Genomic DNA, 24843 nt, shown 5'->3' with positions numbered 1-24843 from the left:
TGACCTTTTGAACGCCTTCCATCTTCCATACATTAATCATATATTAATATTATAATATTTCTGATTTGCCCTTCAGTTTATCTTGAATACCTTTGAAAATCGTTTTCTCGTTAGGTAACCAGGAAAGTTGCAGCGTGTAGATGTCCCAAAAGGTTCCAGGTGGAGCAGATAGAAGAGAACAAGTACAGGGTAAATGCCTTTTTGCCATTTCCTTTACTGTCTGAATATTTGAATAAATTTGGTTGAATTAAATTTTTATATGACTTTTACAATCTTTATTTTATTTTAATTGAATTATATAATTGAACACCGTCGAACACAAATCGCCTTCTTTGCATGTTCAAAATCCTTCTGTTTAGCAGTACTTGGACATGTACATAAGACTGCTTCAATAGTGATAAACTTCCAGAATTAAAAAAATTGATCTTTAATGTCATTATTTTATTTAAATTGAAGTATATATTTGAACAGCTGTGAGGGTTGAACAGCTGCATGGGGTAACGTGTTCTATTAAATCTCCAGTTTGTATTGTGTCCGGTATCGTTGGAACTACTCGTCGCGTAGTTTATATTCCCCATTCTGGGTTGTTGAGGTTTTTTTGCTCTAAATTTTGGCTTTTTGTCCACTGTTCTCATTTCTTCATCAATAAGATTATCTGTGTTGTGGTCACTTTTTGATGTGTCTGCTCTTGCAGTTTGGTGAATCCCAACAGCTACGCCTCGTGCGCATATTGCGAAGTTCCGTGATGGTGCGGGTTGGCGGTGGCTGGTCATCTCTCGACGAATTTCTCCTCAAGAATGACCCTTGCCGAGGTGCTTCATTATCAAATATTTACTAATTTTGTTCAACATTTTCACTGTGATTTATTTTCATCTTTTTGCTCGGTCATGTTGGCTATATTCCTCTTTTGCTATGGCTGTGGTTTATGGGTTTAACACCATGCTTTTCTGCTTCCTCATTCTTACTCTTCTTCTTTTCCTCTTCCTCATTTTTACTCTTCTTCTTTTCCTCTTCTTTGTTATTATTACCTCCGCCACCAAAGGGTATGTATTCACCGTTTGTCTGTCTGTCTGTCTGTGAACAGGATATCTCAAAAGGTAATGGCCGGATTCAGATTAAATTTGGTGGACAGCTTGGGGTGTACAACAACAACAACAGGCAATTTAAGGCCATTTTCCCTGCTAGAGCGGGGGTTAGCCTTGCGGTCCCCATGACAATCTTCTCCATTTTGCCCTATTTTCTGCATCTCCCCTTGTTAACCCCCTTGCCCGCATTTCTTCTTACACCACCTTTTGCCAAGTTTTTCTCGGTCTTCCCCGTCCTCTACTTCCTTCTACAATCATTTCCATCACTCTTCTCAACCAGTCAATTTCATCCTTCCTCAACACATGACAAAACCATCTCAACCTGTTTCTCTTCACAGCATCCATCACAGGCTCTATTCCCATCATCTTTCGCAATTCATCATTTGTCTTCCTCTCTCTCAACGATACTCCACACATCCACCGAACCATTCGCATTTCCACCCTTTCCAGCCTTCGTTGCTGCTCTACATTCATTACCCATGTCTCGCTCCCATAAATCATAACACTTCTCACACATGCAGCATACACCTTTCCCTTCAGCTTCAACGACACTCCCCTCCTCGTCAGCACGCCACTCAGTTCCCGAAACTTCTTCCATGCACATCTCACTCGAGCAACCGTTGCCGAGTCTGATCCACCTTCTCCATTCAGCATGTCTCCGAGGTAGCAAAATGTTTTCACACCTTCCAGCTTCACGCTGTCTCCAAGATCCAACTCAACATTTCCTCCATCTGCAGCTCCCTCTGTGCTTGGGGTGTGACAAGGACAAAATGATTAGATTTTGGTGAAGATCCAGATCCAGATACGAGAATGTTTAAGTGATTCTACACCATTGAGAGATAGGGCCAACAACGATATATGGCACGATATTTGATAACATTGGACAGATTCGGACGAAACCTGGTGGATAGGTTGGGGGTGTGAAAGATCCAAATTTATTAGATTTTGGTGAGGATCCAGATCCGGATCCAGATACTAGAATTTAAGTGATTCTTCACAATTAAGAGATAGGGCCAAAAACGATGTATGGCACGACATCTCAAAACTTTGTGGATGGATTAGGATGAAACTTGGTGGATGAGTTAGTAAGGCAACTAGAACACGCCGAATTGATTTTGGTTCAAGTCCGGATCCAGATCCGACCTATCAGTGGGATGCATAACGTAAACTGTTTAGCCTGGCGAAGTTATTTCCTCTACCGGGTGCCATTCTAGTTTGAACTATTATTATAGTAAAGATTGCACTTTTCAAAATAAAATATTTCAATTAGTGTTCTGTACTTTATCATTTAGATATTAAGTGTATTGGTTAAATGTCATGGTTGTTTGGGTTAATAATAAATAGAAGTCACTAAAGATGAGGAAGAGAGAGTTGGGATGGGTGGTTACTGGTTGGTCCATGTTAGCAAGAAGAGGGATGTGTTATTGGGAATGTCATCATGAGGTGGATGGTACACTATGCTAACAAACAATATGCAAACAAAAACAAAATGCAAAGAAAAACGAATCGGAGACTTCCTATCCTAAAGAGGAACATTTCTGTTAAACGAAATGTCTGGAATGGAGTTGCAACAGCAAACTTTGTGGAGAGATGTGTTGTTGCTAAGGAGATGTCAAATGTTGTAGAGAGAGAGAGAAAGAGAAAGAAAAAGAAAAAGAGAAAGAGAAAGAGAAAGAGAAAGAAAGAAGTGAGAGGAAGAGGAAGAAAAGGGGGGGGGGGGGGGGTGAGAATGCGAATACTATTAGCCTTTGAGAGTGAAAAAGAGGGAAGGGTCTAACTTTTTTTTTTGTGGCATTAACAGATTAGAAGATGAAAGAGTTGAGAGGCCATTGGTGGTTGACTATGCGAGTTTGAGGAGAGGGAGGATATGGAGAAGCTCATGGCTCATGACTTGTCCTTTTTGTTGGCGAGCTTTCACTGCGATTCTCCTGTCCGATTGGGTCATACAGCGCTGCAGTAAATGACCGTGCTGCTGAAATAGCAGCTTCTTTATCACTTTCTACCAAGTTGACTATGTCTTTGAAGCCTTTTGCTCCCTTCTTTTTCACAATGTTGAAGACTTTTCTTGCCAAAGTCAAATAGTGATGAAACTGAGTCACCCTCTGAAACTACCAAAATCAAGACTCTCTGCTCACCTTCACTCTTTCATTCCTCTTTTCTCCCGCCTCTGGAACAAACTCCCTCACTCTCTTCAATCCCACTCCTCCCTCCAGGTCTTCAAAACAGCTGTTCACCACCATCTCTTATCTTCCCCCATCCAAAGCCTTCATCTTTTCTACCCCCGTTAATCCACCCCAAATCCACCTCCTGTGAGTGCATGCATGGCTTGAAGTATGTTGCTCAAATGGGAACTGATTGCAGCACAAATTGCATGCACGGGTACAAATCAGTGCTCGTCAGTTGTACTGGCGAAGATTCCCATTTCAATCCACATGTTAATTCTATTCGCCATTCTTGGAATATAGTGATCAGGAAGCAATAATACATCTGCATCTGGTGATCTAATTGTTAGGGTTCCTGGAACACCACGTGAGCCAAAGTCTTCATCAGCATCCTGGTTTCGACTTCTGTCTGTGTACTAGCAAAGTCTCTTTGTTTGTCTGCACCTCTACTAGTCTGTACTTCCTCACCATTGGAGAAGCCTCCCACAACGAAGAGTGGACAAGCTGGATGTGCTTTCAGACAGTGTGATGCATGAGTGACCAAATATTCACTGAGGAAATTCACGAGTGGTTGCTTGTTTGAAGATCCATTGAGGAAGTTTTGATATGGAGGTACTGGGTGTTCACCAATCACCTGATACCGTTTGCAAGAAGATTTACTGTAGATCCAGCCTGGCGTTCCTGTTCATATCTATCAAAAACTTCCACAACTGTCAGCTTTTAGCAATCCTGTTAAGAGTTGTTTGAGATATAATGCTGGTAGAGCATCAAATGAATGGAGTTTGTCACCTGCCATCATTTGAATGACAGCGATGACGTCCCTCCTGTACACAGCTATTTCAATGCTTTCTGTGAGTACAGATACTTGCCTTGATCTTCTCGTTGATGCCCCAGTTCAGCTTTGTTTGTGTTCCTCATTATGGTACCATCAGCATGCAAAAAGGCCATTGGCACTGACCCCTAAGCTGACCTCGCTTGGTGTTTCAATTTTGTAGGTTCATTTTTGGCTATCTCATACCTCAAAACGGATACAGCATTGTACAGGATAGCTTGTGCGGAAGTGACATGCTCATTGGGCTCATCTGACAGATCACCTGCAAGGTGCAGTGGTGGCGGTTCGTGTACAGCCATCTTGGCTGCATCATTTTTCTGGAGGTGCGGCTGTGCCCCCTTTCACCAGTAAGCTGGTACTCATTTTGCTGACCTTGGAAGGATGACAGGCTGAGTCAACCGACCTGGTGTTATTTCAATAGCACGACAGGGGCTCAAACTCAGAACCCTAAGATCTCAAGCCAGCCACCTTAACCGATGAACCAACACCAGGTTATAAGGTTCAGTGACTGAGGTGAATTGAGCTCCTGATTCCGACAACTGGCAGCCTGGATGGCATCACCCAATGTTATGGTGCTGCTCAATACAATAGTGGACTGGCCTTGTCCGCATTGCACAATAAATTAAATTGCTGAACCATAGTGTCTTTCCAGCCGTGACCGCACTATCTATGCTCACTATCTAGTATCTAGCTCACTATCTAGCTCACTAGTAGTGCTCACTATCTATGACTGCTTGAAGCTGGGATTTCTATCGCTGCACTACCTTTGAAAGCAAGAGGGATTTCTTGTTGAACATCAAGTCAGTGTCTATTTCTTGGATCAAGTTGGAGAATGCCGAGTCATAAATGTCTGGTGTTGTCACAGTTGATGAAGGTGTCTTTGTTTTCAGGTTTGCTTTGCTTAGGTAGGCTGAAATACATGTTGAGTGACAGACAACATCCTTAGCTATCAAATCCTCCTCTGATATTCTCCGTAGCATTTCCTCATCCCCTCGCTAACATGCAGCCTCCTTCAGGTTGTTGTCCTGCTCAAATGTTTCAGTTTTGTGCAGTTTTTTTTGTCTTTCCTGTTAAAATTTTCAAAACAATTAATGCACACAGACCAATCTGTCGGACATGTGCTATTTCTCCTGGCCATTTTAGGGTTAATTGAAGCTGTTTGTTCATAAATAGAGTCACAAGGTGTTTCTGGTCTTTGCAGTACTTTGGTATCTTACTATAATTCACCAAATGTCTGTCTGTCTGTCTGTCTGTTCGAAGGTACCGCATAAACGGCTGAACCGATCGCAATAATATTTTGGGTGGGTAATCCTGGGACCCCCTGGAGTAGGCTATATTGTTTTTCCAAGTTTTCCAATTTTCCAGATTTTCCAAACACGATGGAATAATATTTACCAATATGAACAGTGATGTGGCTTTTATTGAAATTCTACAAATACTGTTTAGATTTTGATGAGAATTATGAACCTGCCGCAAATGCAGAAGAGGACAAATTACGGCAATGAGCTGGTTTGATAATATCCCAATACAACCGTCATTTAAAACAGTATTTTGTTAAAGTATCAATTAATGATTGGAATTGAATGAATACAATTACGATTTTGAATTCGTAATTGTATTCACTTCACATCAGGATTTAAATATTTGTTTATGTCACGAATGTTGTTAAAAGTTTGTTTTTATATTAATGTTATTTAATTTGTGATTGGAGTTATGCTGTTTGGAATGAAAAAGGAGATATCGAGTTAAAGTGAATGACGAAATGCCGTGACGGTTTCTAATTTCTAAACGTGAAATTCCCGGATCGCCATATGCAGATTCGCCATTGACTGGGTATATAGAACCATTCAAACTGGTACGTTTTTCATAGAAGTCCTTCACGAACTTGCTGTCCATGTCTAATGTGCGACTGAAGGTGCTACAGGAATGTGGAATCTATTGGTTTCATGCTTTAGCATTCGCCGTATCTGCATTGTCTGTTTGCTTCCGGCCTCCCACCCGTGTGTAGCACGGGTACCTCACTAGTATTACAAATCTGACTTTGCTCGTGTATTTTTGAAAACAAATCCTGTGGAATAGTGTTTGTGGCACATCTTGAAGACTATGAAATTCATCGAAGTAGACAGTGATACAGTTCGTCTTTTCTCGTTTCCACAGCAACTAACACTGATTTCTGTCTTCTACTCATTGCTTTTGACAGTTTTACATTGCTTCCGGACATTGTAACATCCTTACTGAAATCTGAAATGCACAGTATGGTAGCAACCCTGCCACCAGTTAGTAAAAGCTTTATATCATTGGCAGGCCCTTTCAGAATTTGTTTGATGAACATAGGCAAGGGGCAGGTACCACGTAACAGACCGGGAGTAGACAGTAACACTTAAAATCGAGCAGTTTCCAGCTGAAAGGGGAGACATACCGTAACATGAATTGAATGTGGCAGCTATCTTGGAATTAAAATGACAGTCATCTATTGATTATGATTCTGGGCAATATGGATTCATTGACCACCACCAATGTTGATTTGGACACCAAGATAATGTTTCTAGGTCATGTACTGTAAGAGCTGAGATACGGTGGGTAATGGTTTATCACGACACAAATTTGAGAAATAATCATTTCAGAGCGACCTTGTTTGACCCTCACTCCACAAAAACAGCACCAATTTATACGTGTTGCTCCTTTGTTGCTGCAGCTTCAGTAGATGGATGCTCCACCATGGACATGCGTAATCGGCTCGCTGTGACCGATGGGAAGGGACTCACTGCAGCGGCTTTCCAACCAAAGCCTCGCCGATCTCCATTGGGCAGGAGCCCATCGGCACCTAGCCTACCCCAGCAAATCTCTGGCGCACCTGCCGTCATCAATCCTAAGGCACAACCGTCACACCACAGCCTTATCCATTCTGCACGTCATGTACCAGTGCAACAAAGCACATCATATCGCTATTTGTATTTATTTACATTTGCTTGTGTGGGATTCTTTCACAGGGAAAGGTGACAAGAGCTTCCAGCCAGCGGAGTTTGAAGAGTAGAACTCCTATGGCAAAGACCTCTCACTCCCAAGCCTCTTCACCTAGTAATAGATCAGGTGCTTCATTTGTGTTGTACATTCTTGTATTGGGGGAAAAATGAAAACCTTTCACTACATACTCGTTTGTAAATTGATGGCAGTGAGAACAATTCAAATTCACACCTGGAATGATATTTAATTTTTTTTACTTATTGCCATCATATAGTTTTAAAAGTATAAATCCAGTATACATATTGAAAAAATATTGAAATACAGGTACAGTATAAACACTTTGCTCTGTATTTTATACTGTCAATGTTGGTCCATGAGGTTGGTTCATGATTTTGTAACGAAAATTATAATTTCTAAAAACAATTGCACACAAAGCTAAGGTTCATGGAAGAGCAAGAACACTGAATGGATCAGGATGCAATAGAATAATAGAAGGAAGAGGGAAACACCAACAGCAGAGTTGCAGGACAAAATAGAGGGAGACTTGGACAGATATGGGATGTGGGGTAGTGGAAGATGCATGGGATGGACAAGGTGGATACAGAAGCAAGCTCTCCTCAGGATGGAAAAACTGGAAACTTGGAAGGATGTGGGCTTAGGTGTGAGGGGGGAGGTGTGTTGTTTAACATGGTGTTACGGATTCGTCACTTCCGTTGTGGTGGTTTTCATTTACTGTAAATATTTCTGATTCCATGTACTATTATTGTTTTCAAAAGGTTTATTGTCCATGAACTGTTTTCAAAAGGTAAAAAAAAGTTAATGTTAAAAGAAACAGGAAACTGGTTCGGGAACCGGACAACGTAGAGGAAGAAGAGGGAGAAAAGAGGGCGGAGCGAGTGAGTCGGACAAGAAAGCCGAGCCACTCCGAGTTCTGAAGCGAACGTTGGCGAGCAAGAGTCACGAGTGAACTTTTGGGTTCCCGGGAGAGGGATTCCTGCAACAGAGTTGTAATCGCTGTGACCGATCAACCTGCGTGTCATGTTGTTGGCGGTGGATTCCGAGGAGAATCCTCATCGTGCCGTTACGTCTCGAGTACGGGCCGTCGGCCATTTTGACTCGCGCACTTTGTGCGTCGAGCAAGGTTTCTTTGCTTCGCTTCAGCCGTTCTCACCACATTCAGACGTTTATCTGGAGTGTGTGTGTGCAATGCGGATTTTGAAGGTAAATCTGAGGTTCGCCGACTGTGAGCCGTGAAACGTCCATACACGAGGGTGTGATTTCCCAGTCGCCTGGAGGGCGCCTTTGGATTTCCCAGTCGCCTTGAGGGCGCCTTGGTGCAGCTTTGGCCATGTGGCTGTGACCGTCATCCGAACGGGATTCTGGTCTCGATTAGACATCGTTCTGACGATCGCTGGAGCGGATCGACTTTGGCTTGAAGCCGGGATCGACTTCGGCTTGAAACCGGAATCAACTTTGGTTTGAAGCAGGGAAAGAGACATTGGGAATGTTCTTGGTTCACTCACTTGGAGCACAGTGAGTTATATGTTACGAAACTGATGGTACCATCATAGGATATATATTGATTGTACTTTTGATTACTATTATTGTTGTACTGTTATTCTTGTGTGATCTTAATACAATATTTGTTTGTTGGTAACAATTGGTGTGGCTTCACCAGTGATCTTTGACATACAGAATAACACATTTTTCTGCCGTGACTCCTCTCGGGGCTCGGAGGTACACTGTTACCAGGGGGTTGGGGAGGAGCACGTAACAATATACATATATATATATATATATATATACATATATATACATGTGTATATATATATATATATATATATATATATATATGTATGTATTGTTACGTGTTACCTCCCCAAACTCCGGTTACGGTGCCCCTCAGAGTCTCGAGTGGGAACACGGCAGAAAGATTTGTTATTTTGAGTGTTCTAATAAACCATGGTAAAACCACACCAATGCAATGGTAGAACAAAACAAGTAATTGTATTAATAACTCTCACATACACTACAATAACACTCTTAAGAAAGTACTATGAAAATATCACTTGCACCAAATGAACAATACATATGATGGTGCCATCATTCCCCAATGCTCTCAAAGCAATGAACTCACGATACGCCAAACGTGAGTGGAATGTAACATTCCCCAATTCCGTGCACAAATCGCAACGCGAGGTGAAGATTGAAGTCGTGCAGAATGATGAGAACAGGCAGGTATCGGCACGGCGGTGGATGAGGAGTTACGAGGTGAGAGGTCGATATGGGAATTGAGCCGATATGTAAACCAATGGCAATCCACACGATGATTTCAATATGGGGATTAAGCCGATATGGAAACCATCGGCGATCAACATGAGGATGTCGATATGGGAATCCCAACGACCAAACACGATGCATGAAGCTGACAGCTTCTTTGAGGACAAAATGGTGAATCAGCCTGTAATGGAGGCTCTTGCTTTCCCACCAACAATAACTCACATTTGGTAATAAAACCTGAGACGCAGGTTTAATAGCAATCACAATATATGACGATGTCGCGGGCAATCCCTTTCCCAGAACTCATTCACAACCAATGTCAAAATAAGTCCGCTCGCAGCCTCGATGCGACTCACAGCTGTATCTCTCTCATGGCTGTCTCCTCCTCTCTCCTCTTCCGGTTCCTTTGCCGCGTTTTTCCTTTTTCCTTCACCAACATTTATTTTTACCTTTTACTGAAGTCATCTCCATTTCACACAAAAATCTTAACAACACTATTACCTGAAACTAAAAATCCTTCAAGTAAATAATCAACAACAAAGGCGGAAGTGACGAATCCGTAACAATATATATATATATATATATATATATATATATATATATATATATATATATATATATATATATATATATATTGTTGCGAATATGGAATTTGACCTCCATATCCGCTTGTAAATATTCCCCTATCTTCTCCGATACTCCCCAACTCTCCCCTTACCCCATTCCCTAGTCCCATTGTCTGTAAACAACACCCATTAGAGCCGATCTTCCCCTTCATTCCCCCATTAAATGTCGTGCCCAGGTCCCCCGCACCACACGTAGACAATTATAGGACATCTTGCTAGTTATTCTTAATCTATGTCAGTTAAGGACTTGTTTCCAGTAATTATGACTCTTCGTTGCACCAGAATGTGATGATATGGCACCAGTAGGAGTTTAGGACCTTCCCATACCTCCCCGCATCTCTTCCCATCATCTCAAGCTCCAACAACAACCACAACAACAGCGGCTTTGCGTCCTCACTCCGGCTCGGTTGGCCGCCATTGAACATGTGCTCGACGGGGTTACCCAGAAGGGGGCTCCCTGTCGGCCCCTCGTCAAGGGCGGAGCCGGTAACCCCCGCACCCAATGAGAAGCCATGGGCCGATGCCATCTGGGGCGGCGCTAACGAGCCGAGGGCGTGTCACTCCCCGCCGGAGATATACGCGGCCCCGCGCCGGACGTGAAAAGAGATGCGCCCCGAGCTTGGAAGGACAAGACGCCACCCTCCCGAGCGCTGAGCGACCTCCCCGGCATCTCCACCAAAGTCGCGACCCACGAGCGCTGAGCGACCTCCCCGCATCTGCTGGACACCACCGTACGTGATTCTGTCCCGGAGCCAGGTGCACCTGAGCCATCGACTGCCGCTTTCCTTGCCATCAAATCCCGTGTGAGTCAGCGTTGTCCCGTTTATCTGTGGTCTGTCTAGGGTTAATATAAGGTTGTGTCTAAGTGCCCACCTTCCTATGTTTCCCTCTTGTCCCTGTAATCTAAACCTTCCGCAATTGTAATAACAACCTTTGAGAACCGTATCCCTGGTGTCGTATTGTGTGATTGTAACCCAGCCGGGTGTCTTCTCTTTCCTATTGAGCCAGCGTAGCGCGATTAGTCAACATTCGGGCACAATCGGGTAACTTGTACGGATACGGCGGCCATCCCGCTCGGCCCACCATACCATCAAAGTCGTATCCGTAACAATTGGTGTCGAGGAGTGGAATTCGAACCCGGGACTAAATTAGTTAGGCCCAAATTTTGGGAGGGAAAATCGATTCGGAGCGCGTTTCCCGCGCGAAATTATAACGGCGAAATTTCAATTTGTTTTACGAAAATAAAAAATAAAAACCGAATTTTGAAAGTCGCGCTATGGCGGATCAAGACGGCTGGGGTCCGGTAGGGGAGAGTGAGGTAGGGTCGGTCCAGGACCAAAATGAGGGACAGGAGGAGAGCGAAGCAGTGAGGGCGGCAGGTTCGCAAAATAGCGCCGTCACGCACGAAGTAGCGGGCGCGCAAAATGGCGCGCTCGCTCACGTGGTTGAAGGGTCCCAAAATAGCGGCGCCGCGGAGGGCGAGCCTGCGGTGGCGGCTGGGGACGCTGGGCAAACCGGGTTTGACCTCAGATTATTCTTGACCCAACTGAATGCAAAAATGGATAGGATGGAGGGCCAAATGGGGGTAATGAGGGACGAAGCGAGGGCTCGGAGTGAGCAATTGGGGGTAATGAGGGACGAAGCGAGGGGTACCGGTGAGGGATTAGACAAGAAATTAGAGGGGTTAGACAATGGGATAGAAGGGGTGAAACATGGGTTAACGGGGGTAGAAAATAGAATGGCTGCCCAGGAGAATCAGATAGAGGGAGTGAAAAATGGGTTAGAGGGGTTAGAAAACACCATGGAAGGCAAATTGAGGGACATGAGGGACCAAGCGGAAAGGGAAGTTAACCAAATGGGGCAGCAGATAGAGGGGGTCAGAATGGGGGTAGAAACCAAACTGGATGCTCACAGGGAGGAAATGGAGCAGATGAGGGTGGCATCTGGGCAGGAGATGCAAGTGATGGGAGAGGAGATCAGAAGAGGAGTGAGTGAGGAGGTCGGAGGAGTGCGCGAGGAGGTGAGGCACTGTAAGGAGCGCATGGAGAAAGAGGTGAGAAAGGGGACTGTAAAATTGCAAGGTGGTATAGAGGAGTTGACGCTGGGAGTAGAACAACTGACAGTGGGACAAAAGGAGTTGGGGGACCAGGTAAAGAAGAACACAGCGGTAATAGAGGGTTTAAAATCGACACAGAAGGAGATGAAAAAGGACGTAGGGGTAATTAAAAAAGAGTGCCAGACGGTACATGAGGACCTGACGAGGAAAATGGACAAGGTGGTAGAGGTAATGGAGGTTAAAGAGCGGGAGGTGCGGGAGCACATAGAAAAAAATAAAGTGGAGTTAGAGGAAGAACTTAAAGGGGCGCACGAAGAGATGAAGGAGATGAAGCAAAAATTAGAGGAAGTGGAAGAAGGGGTGAGCGAAATTAAGAAGCGACGGAGAGAGGATAAGAAAGAGATAAAGGAGGAAGTAAAAGAATTGGTCCAAAGTCTGTGTTCGGATCGTGATGATGTGCTCATTAACCGGATGAGGGATTCGCAGGTGATGGAGGAGAAGCGAAGAGAAAGAGGACCCGGTGTAAGTGGTGACCAATATGGTCGTGCGTATGATGCGCCAGGTGATTTAATAAGCTTGGGGGTCGAGATAGACCCGGATGTTCGTGAGAGGCCAAGAGTGAGGTGTATGGCTGGTCCGGAGGGTATGGAACGAGAGGTGCGAGGTGTGGGTGAGCAAGGTTGTGGTGGTATGGAATGGGTAGCGGGTTGCGGAGGTGTGACCCATGCATCGACACCAACAGGGGTAGTTGTTGGAGGGACCGGGGAGGCACGAGAGCCCCTTGGGGGTAGTGTACTGTGGGGGCCCGGCCGGTTCGGCCCCGCGCTGACCCCGCAAGGGGCGACGCACGGGGTCCGGCCGGCGGGCAACGACTCGCATACGAGGTGGTCCCACAAGGTCCCACTCGCGCCGTATGACGGCAAGAGTGATCTACGCGCGTACCTGGCGCAGTTCGACTGTGTGTGTAAGGGTAACGGTTGGGGTGAGGACGAAGGTGGAGTACACCTGGTGGCCGCATTGCGCGGCGCGGCGGCGGAGGTGCTGACGGCATTACCAGCGGGTGCTCTCACCCTGCCAGCCCTCCGCGACGCCCTAATTAATCGATTTGGAATAGAACAGCAGAGCGAGCTTGTTAAAGCTCAGCTCGCGCTGCGAAAGCGCAAGCCCCAGGAAGCCATCGGGGAACTTGCCCACGACATTCGCCGCGCAGTGGGGATCGCACATGCTAGCATGGCAGCGGATTCCCGGGAAAGCCTGGCGCTGGACCATTTTATCCAGGCCCTCCCGGATATTGAGCTCCGGCAACAGCTCGCCATGTGGCGCCCGCAGACTCTGAGCCAGGCGGCTGACGCTGCGGCCCGTTGGGAAGCAGCGAGGCCCCTGGCCCGGGGGGGCGAGCGTCTCGCAATGGCGGTCCGCCAGATGGGACCCCCGATGGAGGGCGGACCCCTTAGGGGGCCCGCCCCCGACGTGGGTCCTGACCTGGCGGGCATGGTCCGGAGGCTGGTGGACCAGCGCCTGGCAGGACCTGGACCATGGCAGGCGGCCCCGGAGGTGGCCCGCGGTGGACCACGAGCGGGTAATCCAATTCGGACCTACAGGGGGGGGAATTTGGAATTCCGGAGGCAAGCACCTTATCAGGTGAGGTGCTATACCTGCAACCGCCTGGGTCACCTGGCGCGGCACTGTCGAAACGCGCGCCGGGATGATCCCCGGCAGTTGAGGTCCTCAACTCCGCCCAGGGGGGAGCGGGTTAGCCGACCCCAGACACCCCCCCGCCAGACCCCGGGAAACTAGAAGGTGTCGGGCACGTAGGGCGGTGTTCGGCAGCAGAGGATGGAGGAGAGCCCTCATTGACGCGACAGGTCATTTATTGTGGCCAAATTGGAACCGGTAGCCTGACAATTAGATGCAAAATTGCCGGCGTGGGGGTAGACGCCGTCGTGGACACAGGAGCTAGCGCCACGATCATCAGCCCTGTGGTCCTTGATTCGAGCGCAGGTGGCTGGGATAAGATCCAGCGCCTGCAAAATTATAGTTTGCAGCTTGCTACCGGGGTAACGGCCCCGATCATAGGGCGTGGTTCTGTGACCCTCAAGTTAGGGTCGGTAAGGAGGGAGATAGATGTTTGGGTGGCGGAGGTGTGCGACCCATGTTTAATAGGGTTGGACCTGTTGACTGCCAGCGGTTGTAAAATCGACTTGTGCCGGGGGATCCTGCAGGTGGGAGTAGAAGAGCTGCCGTTAGGGGGAGTGAGCACGGCCGAGAGAGCGGAGCTGGAGGCTTCCGAGGCCGTGACCATCCCCCCCAGGGCCGAGGCGATAGTGCCGGCCCGGTGGGCAGCTCGCCCAACATGGCAGGAGTCCTGCGGCCTGGTCGAACCGGTGGCAGCGCAGTCCATACCGGGTTTAATCGTGGGCCGCACCCTTGTAAAAACGGACGGACCGGTAGTGGCCGTCCGAGTAGTAAATGTGAGTACAGAACCACGCACTATAGTAAGGGGCACGAGGGTAGCTGGCTGCACCCCAGTGGAGGAAGTCGCGACAGTGAGGGGCGAGAACGTCCAGCCGAGCCGACCCCGGGGGGAGCCTTCAATAACAAGTAGGAATTGGCCCGATCCCATTTGCGAGATGGTAAATCGTAGTAGCGTAGAGTTGGGAGGTACCCAGAGGGAGGCCTTACACAAACTGGTTGGGTCCCATTTGGACCTCTTCTCCCTGTCCACCGAGGATATTGGACGTACGGGCCTGGTGAAACATCAGATCCACACCGGTGAGGCCCGGCCTATTCGTCAGGCCGCCCGACGGCTCCCTTGGAGCAAGAGGGCGGAAGCTGACGAGCAGGTTGCAAAAATGCTCGACGCAGGTGTGATCGAGCCCTCGGGAAGTCCTTGGATGTCACCTGTTGTGCTGGTCAAAAAGAAGGATGGGACCACGCGGTTCTGCGTGGACTATCGCCAGCTAAACAACGTGACACTCAAGGACTCATATCCCCTGCCAAGGATTGATGACACCCTCGATGCCGTTGCGGGCTCCAATTGGTTCACAACTTTGGACCTCAAGAGTGGGTATTGGCAGGTGGAGATGGATAGGGCAGGGAAGGAGAAAACGGCATTTTCCACAGGTAAGGGACTGTATCAGTTTACTGTGATGCCGTTTGGTTTGTGTAACGCCCCCGCCACCTTTGAGAGATTGATGGAGCATGTACTAGGCGGCATGCCATGGCAGTCATGCCTGGTGTACCTGGATGACGTCCTGGTACATGCCCAAACGTTCCCCCAGGCACTAGCTAATTTGGACCAGGTGTTCGGGTGCCTCAGACAGGCAGGGTTGAAGCTGAACCCGAGTAAGTGCACTTTGTTTGCAAGAGAGGTGGCCTATCTAGGTCACGTGATTGGCCGCGAGGGGGTAAAAACAGACCCAGACAAAATTAAAGCGGTAGAGGAGTGGCCCGCACCACGTACCATCAAAGAGGTGCGGGGATTTTTGGGACTCTGCTCCTACTACCGGCGCTTTGTGGCGAAATTTGCGGAGTTGGCCCGTCCCCTCCACCGGCTTACGGAGAAGGGGACGCGATTTAATTGGACACGGGAGTGCCACGAGGCCTTCCAAAAATTGAAGGGGTGTCTAACATCCGCACCCCTTCTAGCTTACCCCACTAGTGACGGGACATTTACCCTGGACACGGATGCGAGCCAGGAAGGGTTGGGCGCAGTTTTGTCTCAGACACAGGAGGGCGTGGAGAGAGTGATTGGTTATTATAGTCGGGCCTTAAGTAGGCCCGAGAGAAATTATTGCGTCACTCGCAAAGAGTTATTGGCTATGCTGGCTGCCATGAACCATTTCCACCCGTACTTGTACGGGCGGAAATTTTTGGTTAGAACTGACCATTCCTCCTTGCAATGGCTCCTTCGGTTCAAGGAACCGGAGGGCCAAATTGCAAGGTGGTTGGAAAAGTTGCAGCAGTACGATTTTGATGTGGCCCATAGGGCCGGGAAGGCCCATGGTAATGCGGACGCACTCTCTCGGCGTCCTTGTCTGGGGGAAAACTGTAAATTTTGTGCGAGACACGAGGAGAGGGAGCAATTGGGCGATTCCGCCCCGATTCTCGTCGTCCGGGCAACCCGGGTGAGAGGGCCAATTTTGCCACTAACCGCGGACGAGGAATTTGGAGAGTTGGCTTGGAGCACGGCCCAGCAGGAGGATCCTGTTCTGGGGCCGGTGTTCCAATGGGTCAAATTGGGGCAAAGACCAAAGGGGGAAGAGGTCACCCCCCTCGGGGCGCAGACAAAGGCATATTGGGCTCAGTGGCAGACCCTGGAATTGAAAGGCAACATCTTGTATCGCAAGTGGGTGGAGGTTCCCTCTGATCGAACTTCCTGGCTGGTGATAGTCCCTGACAAATTCAAGAACGTCATATTGCAACAGGTGCATGGTACCCGCTCCGGCGGCCATTTGGGCAGGACAAAGACAATATCTCGGGTCCGCCGGAGGTTCTATTGGGTGAATATGGGGCGCGACATACAGGACTGGTGTCGGAGATGCGACGCCTGTTCTGCCAAAAAGGGACCAGCACGGAGGATGAGGGCCCCCCTTCAATTACATCAGGTGGGGGCCCCCCTTGAGCGGGTGGCTATGGATATTCTAGGACCGCTGCCCCGCACCCGCCAAGGTAATAAGTATATCCTCGTTGTGATGGACTACTTCACCAAGTGGCCGGAGGCCTACGCCCTCCCCAACCAAGAAGCAGGGGTGGTAGCGCAGGCCTTCGTGGAAGGATTTGTGTGCCGGCATGGGATTCCACAGGAGTTGCACACCGACCAGGGACGAAATTTTGAGAGCAAATTACTAAAAGATGTGTGCAGTCTCCTGTCAATTCGAAAAACCAGGACAACGCCTTTAAGACCTCAATCTGACGGGATGGTGGAAAGATTCAACCGAACTTTAATCCAACAACTGGCACTGTTCACCACCACCCGTCAGGATGACTGGGACGAACATCTCCCTTACTTGCTCATGGCCTACCGAACCAGCCAGCACGGGGCCACCGCATGCAGTCCAGCGTTGCTTATGTATGGGCGGGAGTTACGGGCTCCCGCCGACTTGCTATGCGGTCCCGTGCCAGACACAGTGGTTAACCCGCCGAGGGAGGGGTACGCACGTCACCTAGAGGAAGGCATGGAGCTAGTCCATGCCTTCGCCCGCCGCCAACTCCATCTGGCGGGGGAAAAGATGAAGCGCAGGTACGACGACCGGAGCCAGGGGAGTCAATACGCTCCGGGGATGAAGATTTGGTTCTTTAATCCCCGGAGGCGGAAGGGAAGGTGCCCAAAACTCACCTCCCCCTGGCAAGGCCCAGGAGTCGTCCTGTCGCAAATCTGTGACGTGGTCTTTAAGATCAAAATGGGGCCACGAGCCCTCCCTCGGATCGTCCACGCCGACCGGATAAGACCTTACACCGGCGAGCAGGCGCCCCCGTGGATCGCCTCGGCTTTAGATGCCGAGGCGGGACCCAGTACCTCTGAATAAGGGGGGCTTATTAGTGCCAGAGGACTGGGGGATTGAGGAGCGATAGGCCCGGTGGGAGAGGGTGGCATCCCTGCCACCTTTCCCATGTGAGGGGGGCAAAGGAGCTATAGCTTATGGGGTTGATGGCAGTGAAAACTAGCCCGGGTGGGTTAGGATATGGCGTGTAGGGATCTAGCGAGGATTGACATTAGGTAACGTTAAGTTTAGTTAGTGACTGATACCTGTAGTGGGGACGCAGGTAGATTAGTGTGGATGATAATGACGTGGGAGCGCAATAGTTTAAAGGGACGACTGGGAAGCGCAAGTTTCAGAAGGGAGTAGTTAGCTGAGATGATGCCGTGTGTGTGAGAATTGAACAGGTGTGATTGCACAGGTGTGCAATTGGACAGGTGTGTGGAGCAGTGTATGAGTAGTGAGTGTGTGGATCAGCGCGAATGCGCTTGGGGAGAGAAGGGTGCAGGTGGCACCAGGTGTGAGAGCACAGGTGTGCAGGTACAGGTGTGTGGAGAGAGTTGGAGTGAGTGGTACGGAGTGGTGTGCATGGTGCGAAGGTGTGGATGGGGGAAGAGTGGACCCCTTTCACGAGTACCCGGGGCGGGTAGTGTAAGTGTTAGGTAGAGGGTGCAGGTAAATTGTGGTTGGATATTGGCATTTGTGGTGCGGTTGCAGAATGGTGTTGTGAATGGGTGCATTAGTGTTGTGGAAATGGCTGGGCGTGTAGCCTGTTAGTGTGTGTAGTTGGTTGGGCACTCCACCACTGTGAGGATGTCGGCCAGGTGAGGCCGCAGGTGGGCTCTGGGAGCCGGTAGTTGTGAGTGGGTGCCTGAGGATCCCGGGTGTGGATCGGGCAGCCCAGTGCCAGAGAGGGCACGGAGTGGGGAGAGAGCCAGAGGGCCTTCCCCAGGTAGTTAGGTTAGGGTGAGGAGCAGGTAAGCTCGGAGGCAACTGCAGTGGTGGAGGTGTGCAGGTGGGTAGACCCACTGGGAGAGGTACACGCCGCAGCCCAGAAATTGTGCGAGGGCACCGGGAGATGAATCGGGGGAGTGAGACCCCAAATTGAAGAGCACCACAGTTTGGCCAATGGGAATTGGTTTTTAGAACCCATAGTGTAAGAGGGCCAATGGTTTGGCCGGAGGAAGACCCCGGGTAGTGTAAAGTTGTTAAAGTCATTTAGGAGATAGTTAGGATTGATGAACCTGTCGCACCATACGCAGCCACTTACCTGTGGTGATGATGATGACTCCACACCTGTGTTTTCTTTGGTAGTGTTGCAGAAATGAGAATTGCTGTGAGGATTTGTGAGACGCATCACGACGTGGATGAGACATTGGGGTGATTCCATCTCTCCCTCCCTAGGAGGGACTGATGATGAATTGGTAATGGCAAATTATGATGTTGAGTTGGAGATGGCAAATTTTGATGAGAGTTGAAAATGGCAAATTTGATTGGTTAGGAGGGAGAGAAGACGAATTTGGTATATGGGAGGAACGGGGAAGACAGTAGGGATGTTTGTTGATTTGTAAAGTAGATGTTTATGGGTAGTGTTGTGTTGTGTGGATACAGTAAGGGGTAAGGGAGGGGCCATGTAGGTTACCTGGTGGGGGGGGGGGCGTACGATAGGAACGTACCTGTCTCACCTGGTTCCCATGTGCCCCCAGTGTGCATCACCTTACATTGCGTGCATTTTTGCGCCCTTACCACCTTACTCACTTGTTTCTTCTTTTGTCTCCCACCTCCGAGGATCTGGCTTTGGGGTAGAGAGAGAGGAGAGAGAGGTGCTGGCTACGCAGTTGTGGGCCTGCACTTTCGCTGCTTGTTGCCTGGATCGATACACCATATGGACCGCAATGTTGGTGGCCACCCACAATGGACCGTAGTTCTTTTGCGGCCAAGCACCACCCGGGGATGGACCTATGGGTCAACGGGGCACCTATGCCATACAGGTGAACCACTAATAATTAACACCAAGTGCACCACAAGAAGAGCAAGAGACACCTGCAGGGTTAGGGGTTGTCGAATTTATTTTTATTTCATTGAACAATGGTGACTGCACCGATTGGTGGTGGGGTGGTGCTGTTGATGCTCGGAAAGGGTGCTCTGCACGTTATTAAAGGCCGTCGGCCACAGAGCACTCGTGGGTTGGTGTATCGATGTTGGCAAGCGCGCTCTCTCTATGCATAACATCTGCATGTGTTCCTCCAAAAACAGGTCCTGGATCGTAGTGTAAATAGCAGCGTAGTCTTGTAAATAATGCTCCCTACCGGCTGTATGTTTAGTTTGAGAATTCTTTCCGGATTCGGTTATCCTGTGGGTGTGTTTCTGTGAGGAGAAGGGTGCAACGTCGCAGGGGGACATATTTACTCATTTGTGAATATCTGTAAAACTGTCGCACTCAGGGTAGAGTTAATAGTAGAGGGAACTACATTGCGTGCCACACTAAAGTAGGTAAAAATTTATCGGGTCGGGACGCCCCGAGGGTAGAGAAGGGTGCAATGTTGCGAATATGGAATTTGACCTCCATATCCGCTTGTAAATATTCCCCTATCTTCTCCGATACTCCCCAACTCTCCCCTTACCCCATTCCCTAGTCCCATTGTCTGTAAACAACACCCATTAGAGCCGATCTTCCCCTTCATTCCCCCATTAAATGTCGTGCCCAGGTCCCCCGCACCACACGTAGACAATTATAGGACATCTTGCTAGTTATTCTTAATCTATGTCAGTTAAGGACTTGTTTCCAGTAATTATGACTCTTCGTTGCACCAGAATGTGATGATATGGCACCAGTAGGAGTTTAGGACCTTCCCATACCTCCCCGCATCTCTTCCCATCATCTCAAGCTCCAACAACAACCACAACAACAGCGGCTTTGCGTCCTCACTCCGGCTCGGTTGGCCGCCATTGAACATGTGCTCGACGGGGTTACCCAGAAGGGGGCTCCCTGTCGGCCCCTCGTCAAGGGCGGAGCCGGTAACCCCCGCACCCAATGAGAAGCCATGGGCCGATGCCATCTGGGGCGGCGCTAACGAGCCGAGGGCGTGTCACTCCCCGCCGGAGATATACGCGGCCCCGCGCCGGACGTGAAAAGAGATGCGCCCCGAGCTTGGAAGGACAAGACGCCACCCTCCCGAGCGCTGAGCGACCTCCCCGGCATCTCCACCAAAGTCGCGACCCACGAGCGCTGAGCGACCTCCCCGCATCTGCTGGACACCACCGTACGTGATTCTGTCCCGGAGCCAGGTGCACCTGAGCCATCGACTGCCGCTTTCCTTGCCATCAAATCCCGTGTGAGTCAGCGTTGTCCCGTTTATCTGTGGTCTGTCTAGGGTTAATATAAGGTTGTGTCTAAGTGCCCACCTTCCTATGTTTCCCTCTTGTCCCTGTAATCTAAACCTTCCGCAATTGTAATAACAACCTTTGAGAACCGTATCCCTGGTGTCGTATTGTGTGATTGTAACCCAGCCGGGTGTCTTCTCTTTCCTATTGAGCCAGCGTAGCGCGATTAGTCAACATTCGGGCACAATCGGGTAACTTGTACGGATACGGCGGCCATCCCGCTCGGCCCACCATACCATCAAAGTCGTATCCGTAACAATATATTGTTACGCCTATATATATATATATATATATATATTGTTACGCCTATATATATATATATATTGTTACGCCTATATATATATATATATATTGTTACGCCTATAGCCTGGTGCCTGGTGTTGGGCTAGCGGCTAGGGTGCCAGCTTAGGATCCAAGGATCCTGGGTTCGTAATCCCGGTCGATCGCTGAATTAACACCAGGGGGGTTGACTCAGCCTGTCATCCTTCCGAGGTCGGCAAATTGAGTACCAGTTCATTGGTAATTCCCTGTGTGTCGTAAAAAGGCGACAAACAGGGTTGGCGGCAGGAAGGGCATCCGGCCGTAAAACATTGCTTCAAAAAGGGGACCAAAAAACAACAACCACGGTCCCCGAAAAAGGCTAACCCCCGCTTTGCGGGGAAAAATGGCCTCTAAACGGTGGTTTATATATATATTGTAACGATTTTGAGAAGTGTGTAACGAATTTGAGAAGTGTAGCGGTTTTTGAGAAGTGTAACAATTTTGGAGGAAGTGTAATGAATGTGAAAACGTTACAATGGAAACGTTACAATGTGAACGTTACAAACGTACGGTACCACCCTGTAATGTAAATAATGGTCGCAGTCAGCGTCCTAGTTAATTGCATGAAATATACACGCAGGTCACGATATATCTTTTAAATAGTGTATTTCCTTATTCCATGTAGGCTAAGTATGTGTTTTCCCACTAGATTGACTTTGCATTGTATCAAACAAAATAAGCGTAGGCCCTTCCAATTTCCCCAAAACCTCCCTTCCAATTGCCTTCCGCATTTTGGCTGGTTTTCTTCAAACCACCATTGGCCACGAGGTAAGGTTGGGGAAGAAAGGCGTGTCTCCACCTCGTCATAAGCAGCAAGGAGTGAACCAGCCCTAACAGCCAATCAACACCGCGGTGAGTGACCCGGTAGGCGTGCCCTCGGAGTCGGCGGCTTGATTTCGCTCGAGGTGATAAAAGCGACTGCAAGGGGACTGCTTTAGGAGATGAGAGAATGACTGGAGATGAGCTGGAGATGACCCTGGGAGAGGAGCAACGAGGCTGCACCAAAGAGAGGCGGTGAGATGCGAAACGCTCCAAGCCAAAGAGGAGAGGTACTCGGCAAGGAGACCAGCTTTGGAGAGACGCGCTGAAAGGAGGGAGACGGCCCCGCCCCAAGAAGGGGAGCAGGTGTGCCGAACCAGCGCGGGACGTCTACCGCGGTGGATGCACGACGAAGGGTTTCCCGCCAAAACCGCGAGGGATTGCGAACTGCGCGCTCCCGACCAAGCGATCCATCTCAAGCCTATCTGCCTGCAATTATCCCCTGTGTAAGTGTGAACGTCCTGTCCTGTTCGTTTGTCTTGGGGCTAAGTAAAAATGAATAGTGTAAGTTAACCATTCGCTGTGTTACTGCTTCTTCCATCCATTGCTTGTGTGTGTATAATAAATCTGTTCTTCCTCCGTATCCTTCTTCTTCTTTTTCATTCTCTTTCGGTCGCTTTAGAGATTTCCCGATTGAATATCTGTGGGGCGATCTGGTCAACGTCGGGTGGAATCGGGTTTTAATCGGGGAGTAACTGTTCGGACGCGGTTAAATACACCACCGCTCGGTCAATATAACATCTAAAAGCCGCGTCTGTAACAATATATATATATATATATATATATATATATATATATATATATATATATATATATATATATATATATATATATATATATATATATATATATTGGAGTTTGTGGAGCACTAACGTCACTTAAGGGTAAGACTGCTTTTTCCTGTTTTGTTCCAAATTTTGTGGCGCGTAGAGTTTTGTAGAGTGAAGCTTCGTATAAATTGTTGGTTGACTGTGCCTTTTTATGAACCATATGATGTATTGCACACACATGTACATGCAGTTTATCTATACATATATATATATATACTGTATGTTGCAATGTTGTTCAGCAGGAGGCAGCAGTACCAAACTGTCGCGCTCACGGAGCCTGGGAAAGCCTGAAGACTTGCTGGCATGGGAGAAAGTGGCTTCCCCGGTTTGTTCGCAGACAGACATCACCCACCAGTCAGAAAGTCGACAAGTGCAGGCCGGTGCTCACCAACCCAATGGGAAGTCCTCACGTATCCCAACAGCTATGCCCACATCTGTGCTTGCCCGAAAAACATCTAATCGCTGGCGGTAAATTTGCTCATCGTGTTCATGCAATCAGCTGGGGTTCTGATTGAAGTTATCGATTTGCTAATAGCTTTGATACTCAGTCATATAATGGCAGCATTTGATTCCTTATGTCTGAAAACATATAAAAAGACATTTCATTCATGTTTTGATCATATCTACTTGCGAAGATATGAGAATAAGTCGATTTGTATATGATTTGTTGGGGGCCATCTTGGATTTTCAAAGATATTTAAAAATGCTCAACAGCACCAGTTTGGCACCCTCTATTATATCATTCTCGACATCCCATAGACCAGTAATTCCCCAAAAAGTTTGTACTGTATATACGCATTTGCAAAGTTCCTCCCTCGGCGACCTGCCTGGCCTCCTGTGATTGCGGCTCCGGTTATCTGGTTCTCTCTGTTCACAGTTTACTTTGACTTGCTTGTGTGCTTTGAACAATGAACACTCATCGCATCGACAAAAGATTAACACATGTTATTAAATTGCACTCTGATACTTCATATAGCAAACAATTCAAGCAGAAAAGTTCCTCACCCACACTGTTTTCTGGGATTTAAATGAATTGTTTGAGTTTCATGAATGGCAACCGTGCACAGACAATTGGAAAAGGATGTGAATGTATTAATCATCGAAAGTATGTCATTGACTTAATGAAACCTAAATTTGTGAAAATTAAGTTTTCCAAAGTTCGTGGCTTTATATTTTAACACAAATGTTTAATAATAATAATAATAATAATAACGATAATGATAATCTGCTGCTTTTGCAACGACAGTATTGTTTTCTACATTTTAATTGCCTCAAAGGCGAAAGTGAGACAGCTGTTGTACCTGAAGGAACTGTGTTCTTTGCACAATGTCCGTCGTATTCCTTTTACCCTTTGTTTGATTAAAGTTGAAGTTTCATTGCACATGGAGTTGTAGCAAACTTATTTATTAATGACTTTGTTGTCCAGACCTTGACAGGTTATCCGCGCACGACGTGCATCTCTGACCGTCACCTGCTCGACTCTTGTCTGCGTCCAAGTTAAACTCCTAACGGAGTTGCATCTGACCAGAAAAGTTTCATTGTAGTGCATTGCCTGGAAGGGGCATCACACCCCATAACTAGATGGTATTCATAGAATACTTACCCTGCGCACTCAACTTGTTGTGAGCCAACTCTTCTGTTTTTGAACATTTTTATTCTTTGATCCAATATGGCTGCCAGACCACGTGAGCGATGACATCATAAATTTATATTCTCTCATATGATTGTTGCATAGATCACGCTCGATACATTTCAAACTGATCAGACTAAGCGTTGTCCCTGTCGAATTATGACGTCGTAATTATGGCACCAATGACGTCATCGTTAACAGCACCTATTTCAATTTTTTCCATGCAACGGTTTTGGAGATATAGAGGTGCAACATTTTTGGGTGTTTTCAAGATGGCGCCTGTACCACATGACCTATGACGTCATGATTATCGTTAAAATATTCTACATGTGGAGGCGCTCCTATGGTGAAAATATTGTGCCCATCAGACCAAC

The 24843-nt window shown here is 48.0% G+C and overlaps 1 protein-coding gene across 3 annotated transcripts in view; it reads left to right on the top strand.

Moving 5' to 3' along the window:
- Nucleotides 1-24220, top strand: part of LOC137438859 (plectin) — a 230855-nt gene extending 206635 nt beyond the window's left edge. For 2 of the 3 annotated variants that reach the window (XR_010986805.2, XM_068134291.2), the window contains exons 34-38: nt 115-189; nt 695-812; nt 6775-6953; nt 7070-7169; nt 23082-24220. Coding sequence is in view for 2 of the 3 variants with exons in the window: in XM_068134291.2 (XP_067990392.2) it covers nt 115-189; nt 695-812; nt 6775-6953; nt 7070-7169; nt 23082-23311 (702 nt within the window). In the remaining variant the exon portion in view is untranslated. Of the gene's footprint in view, nt 1-114; nt 190-694; nt 813-6774; nt 6954-7069; nt 7170-23078 lie in introns of all 3 variants that reach the window. The other variant, XM_068134290.2, reaches the window with a different exon arrangement.
- The last annotated feature ends 623 nt before the right edge of the window (nt 24221-24843 follow it).

This window comes from Myxine glutinosa, chromosome 13 (assembly GCF_964187855.1).
Source record: "Myxine glutinosa chromosome 13, kmMyxGlut1.1, whole genome shotgun sequence".
NCBI lineage: Eukaryota > Metazoa > Chordata > Myxini > Myxiniformes > Myxinidae > Myxine > Myxine glutinosa.
This window is presented reverse-complemented; position numbering and strand designations above follow the sequence as displayed.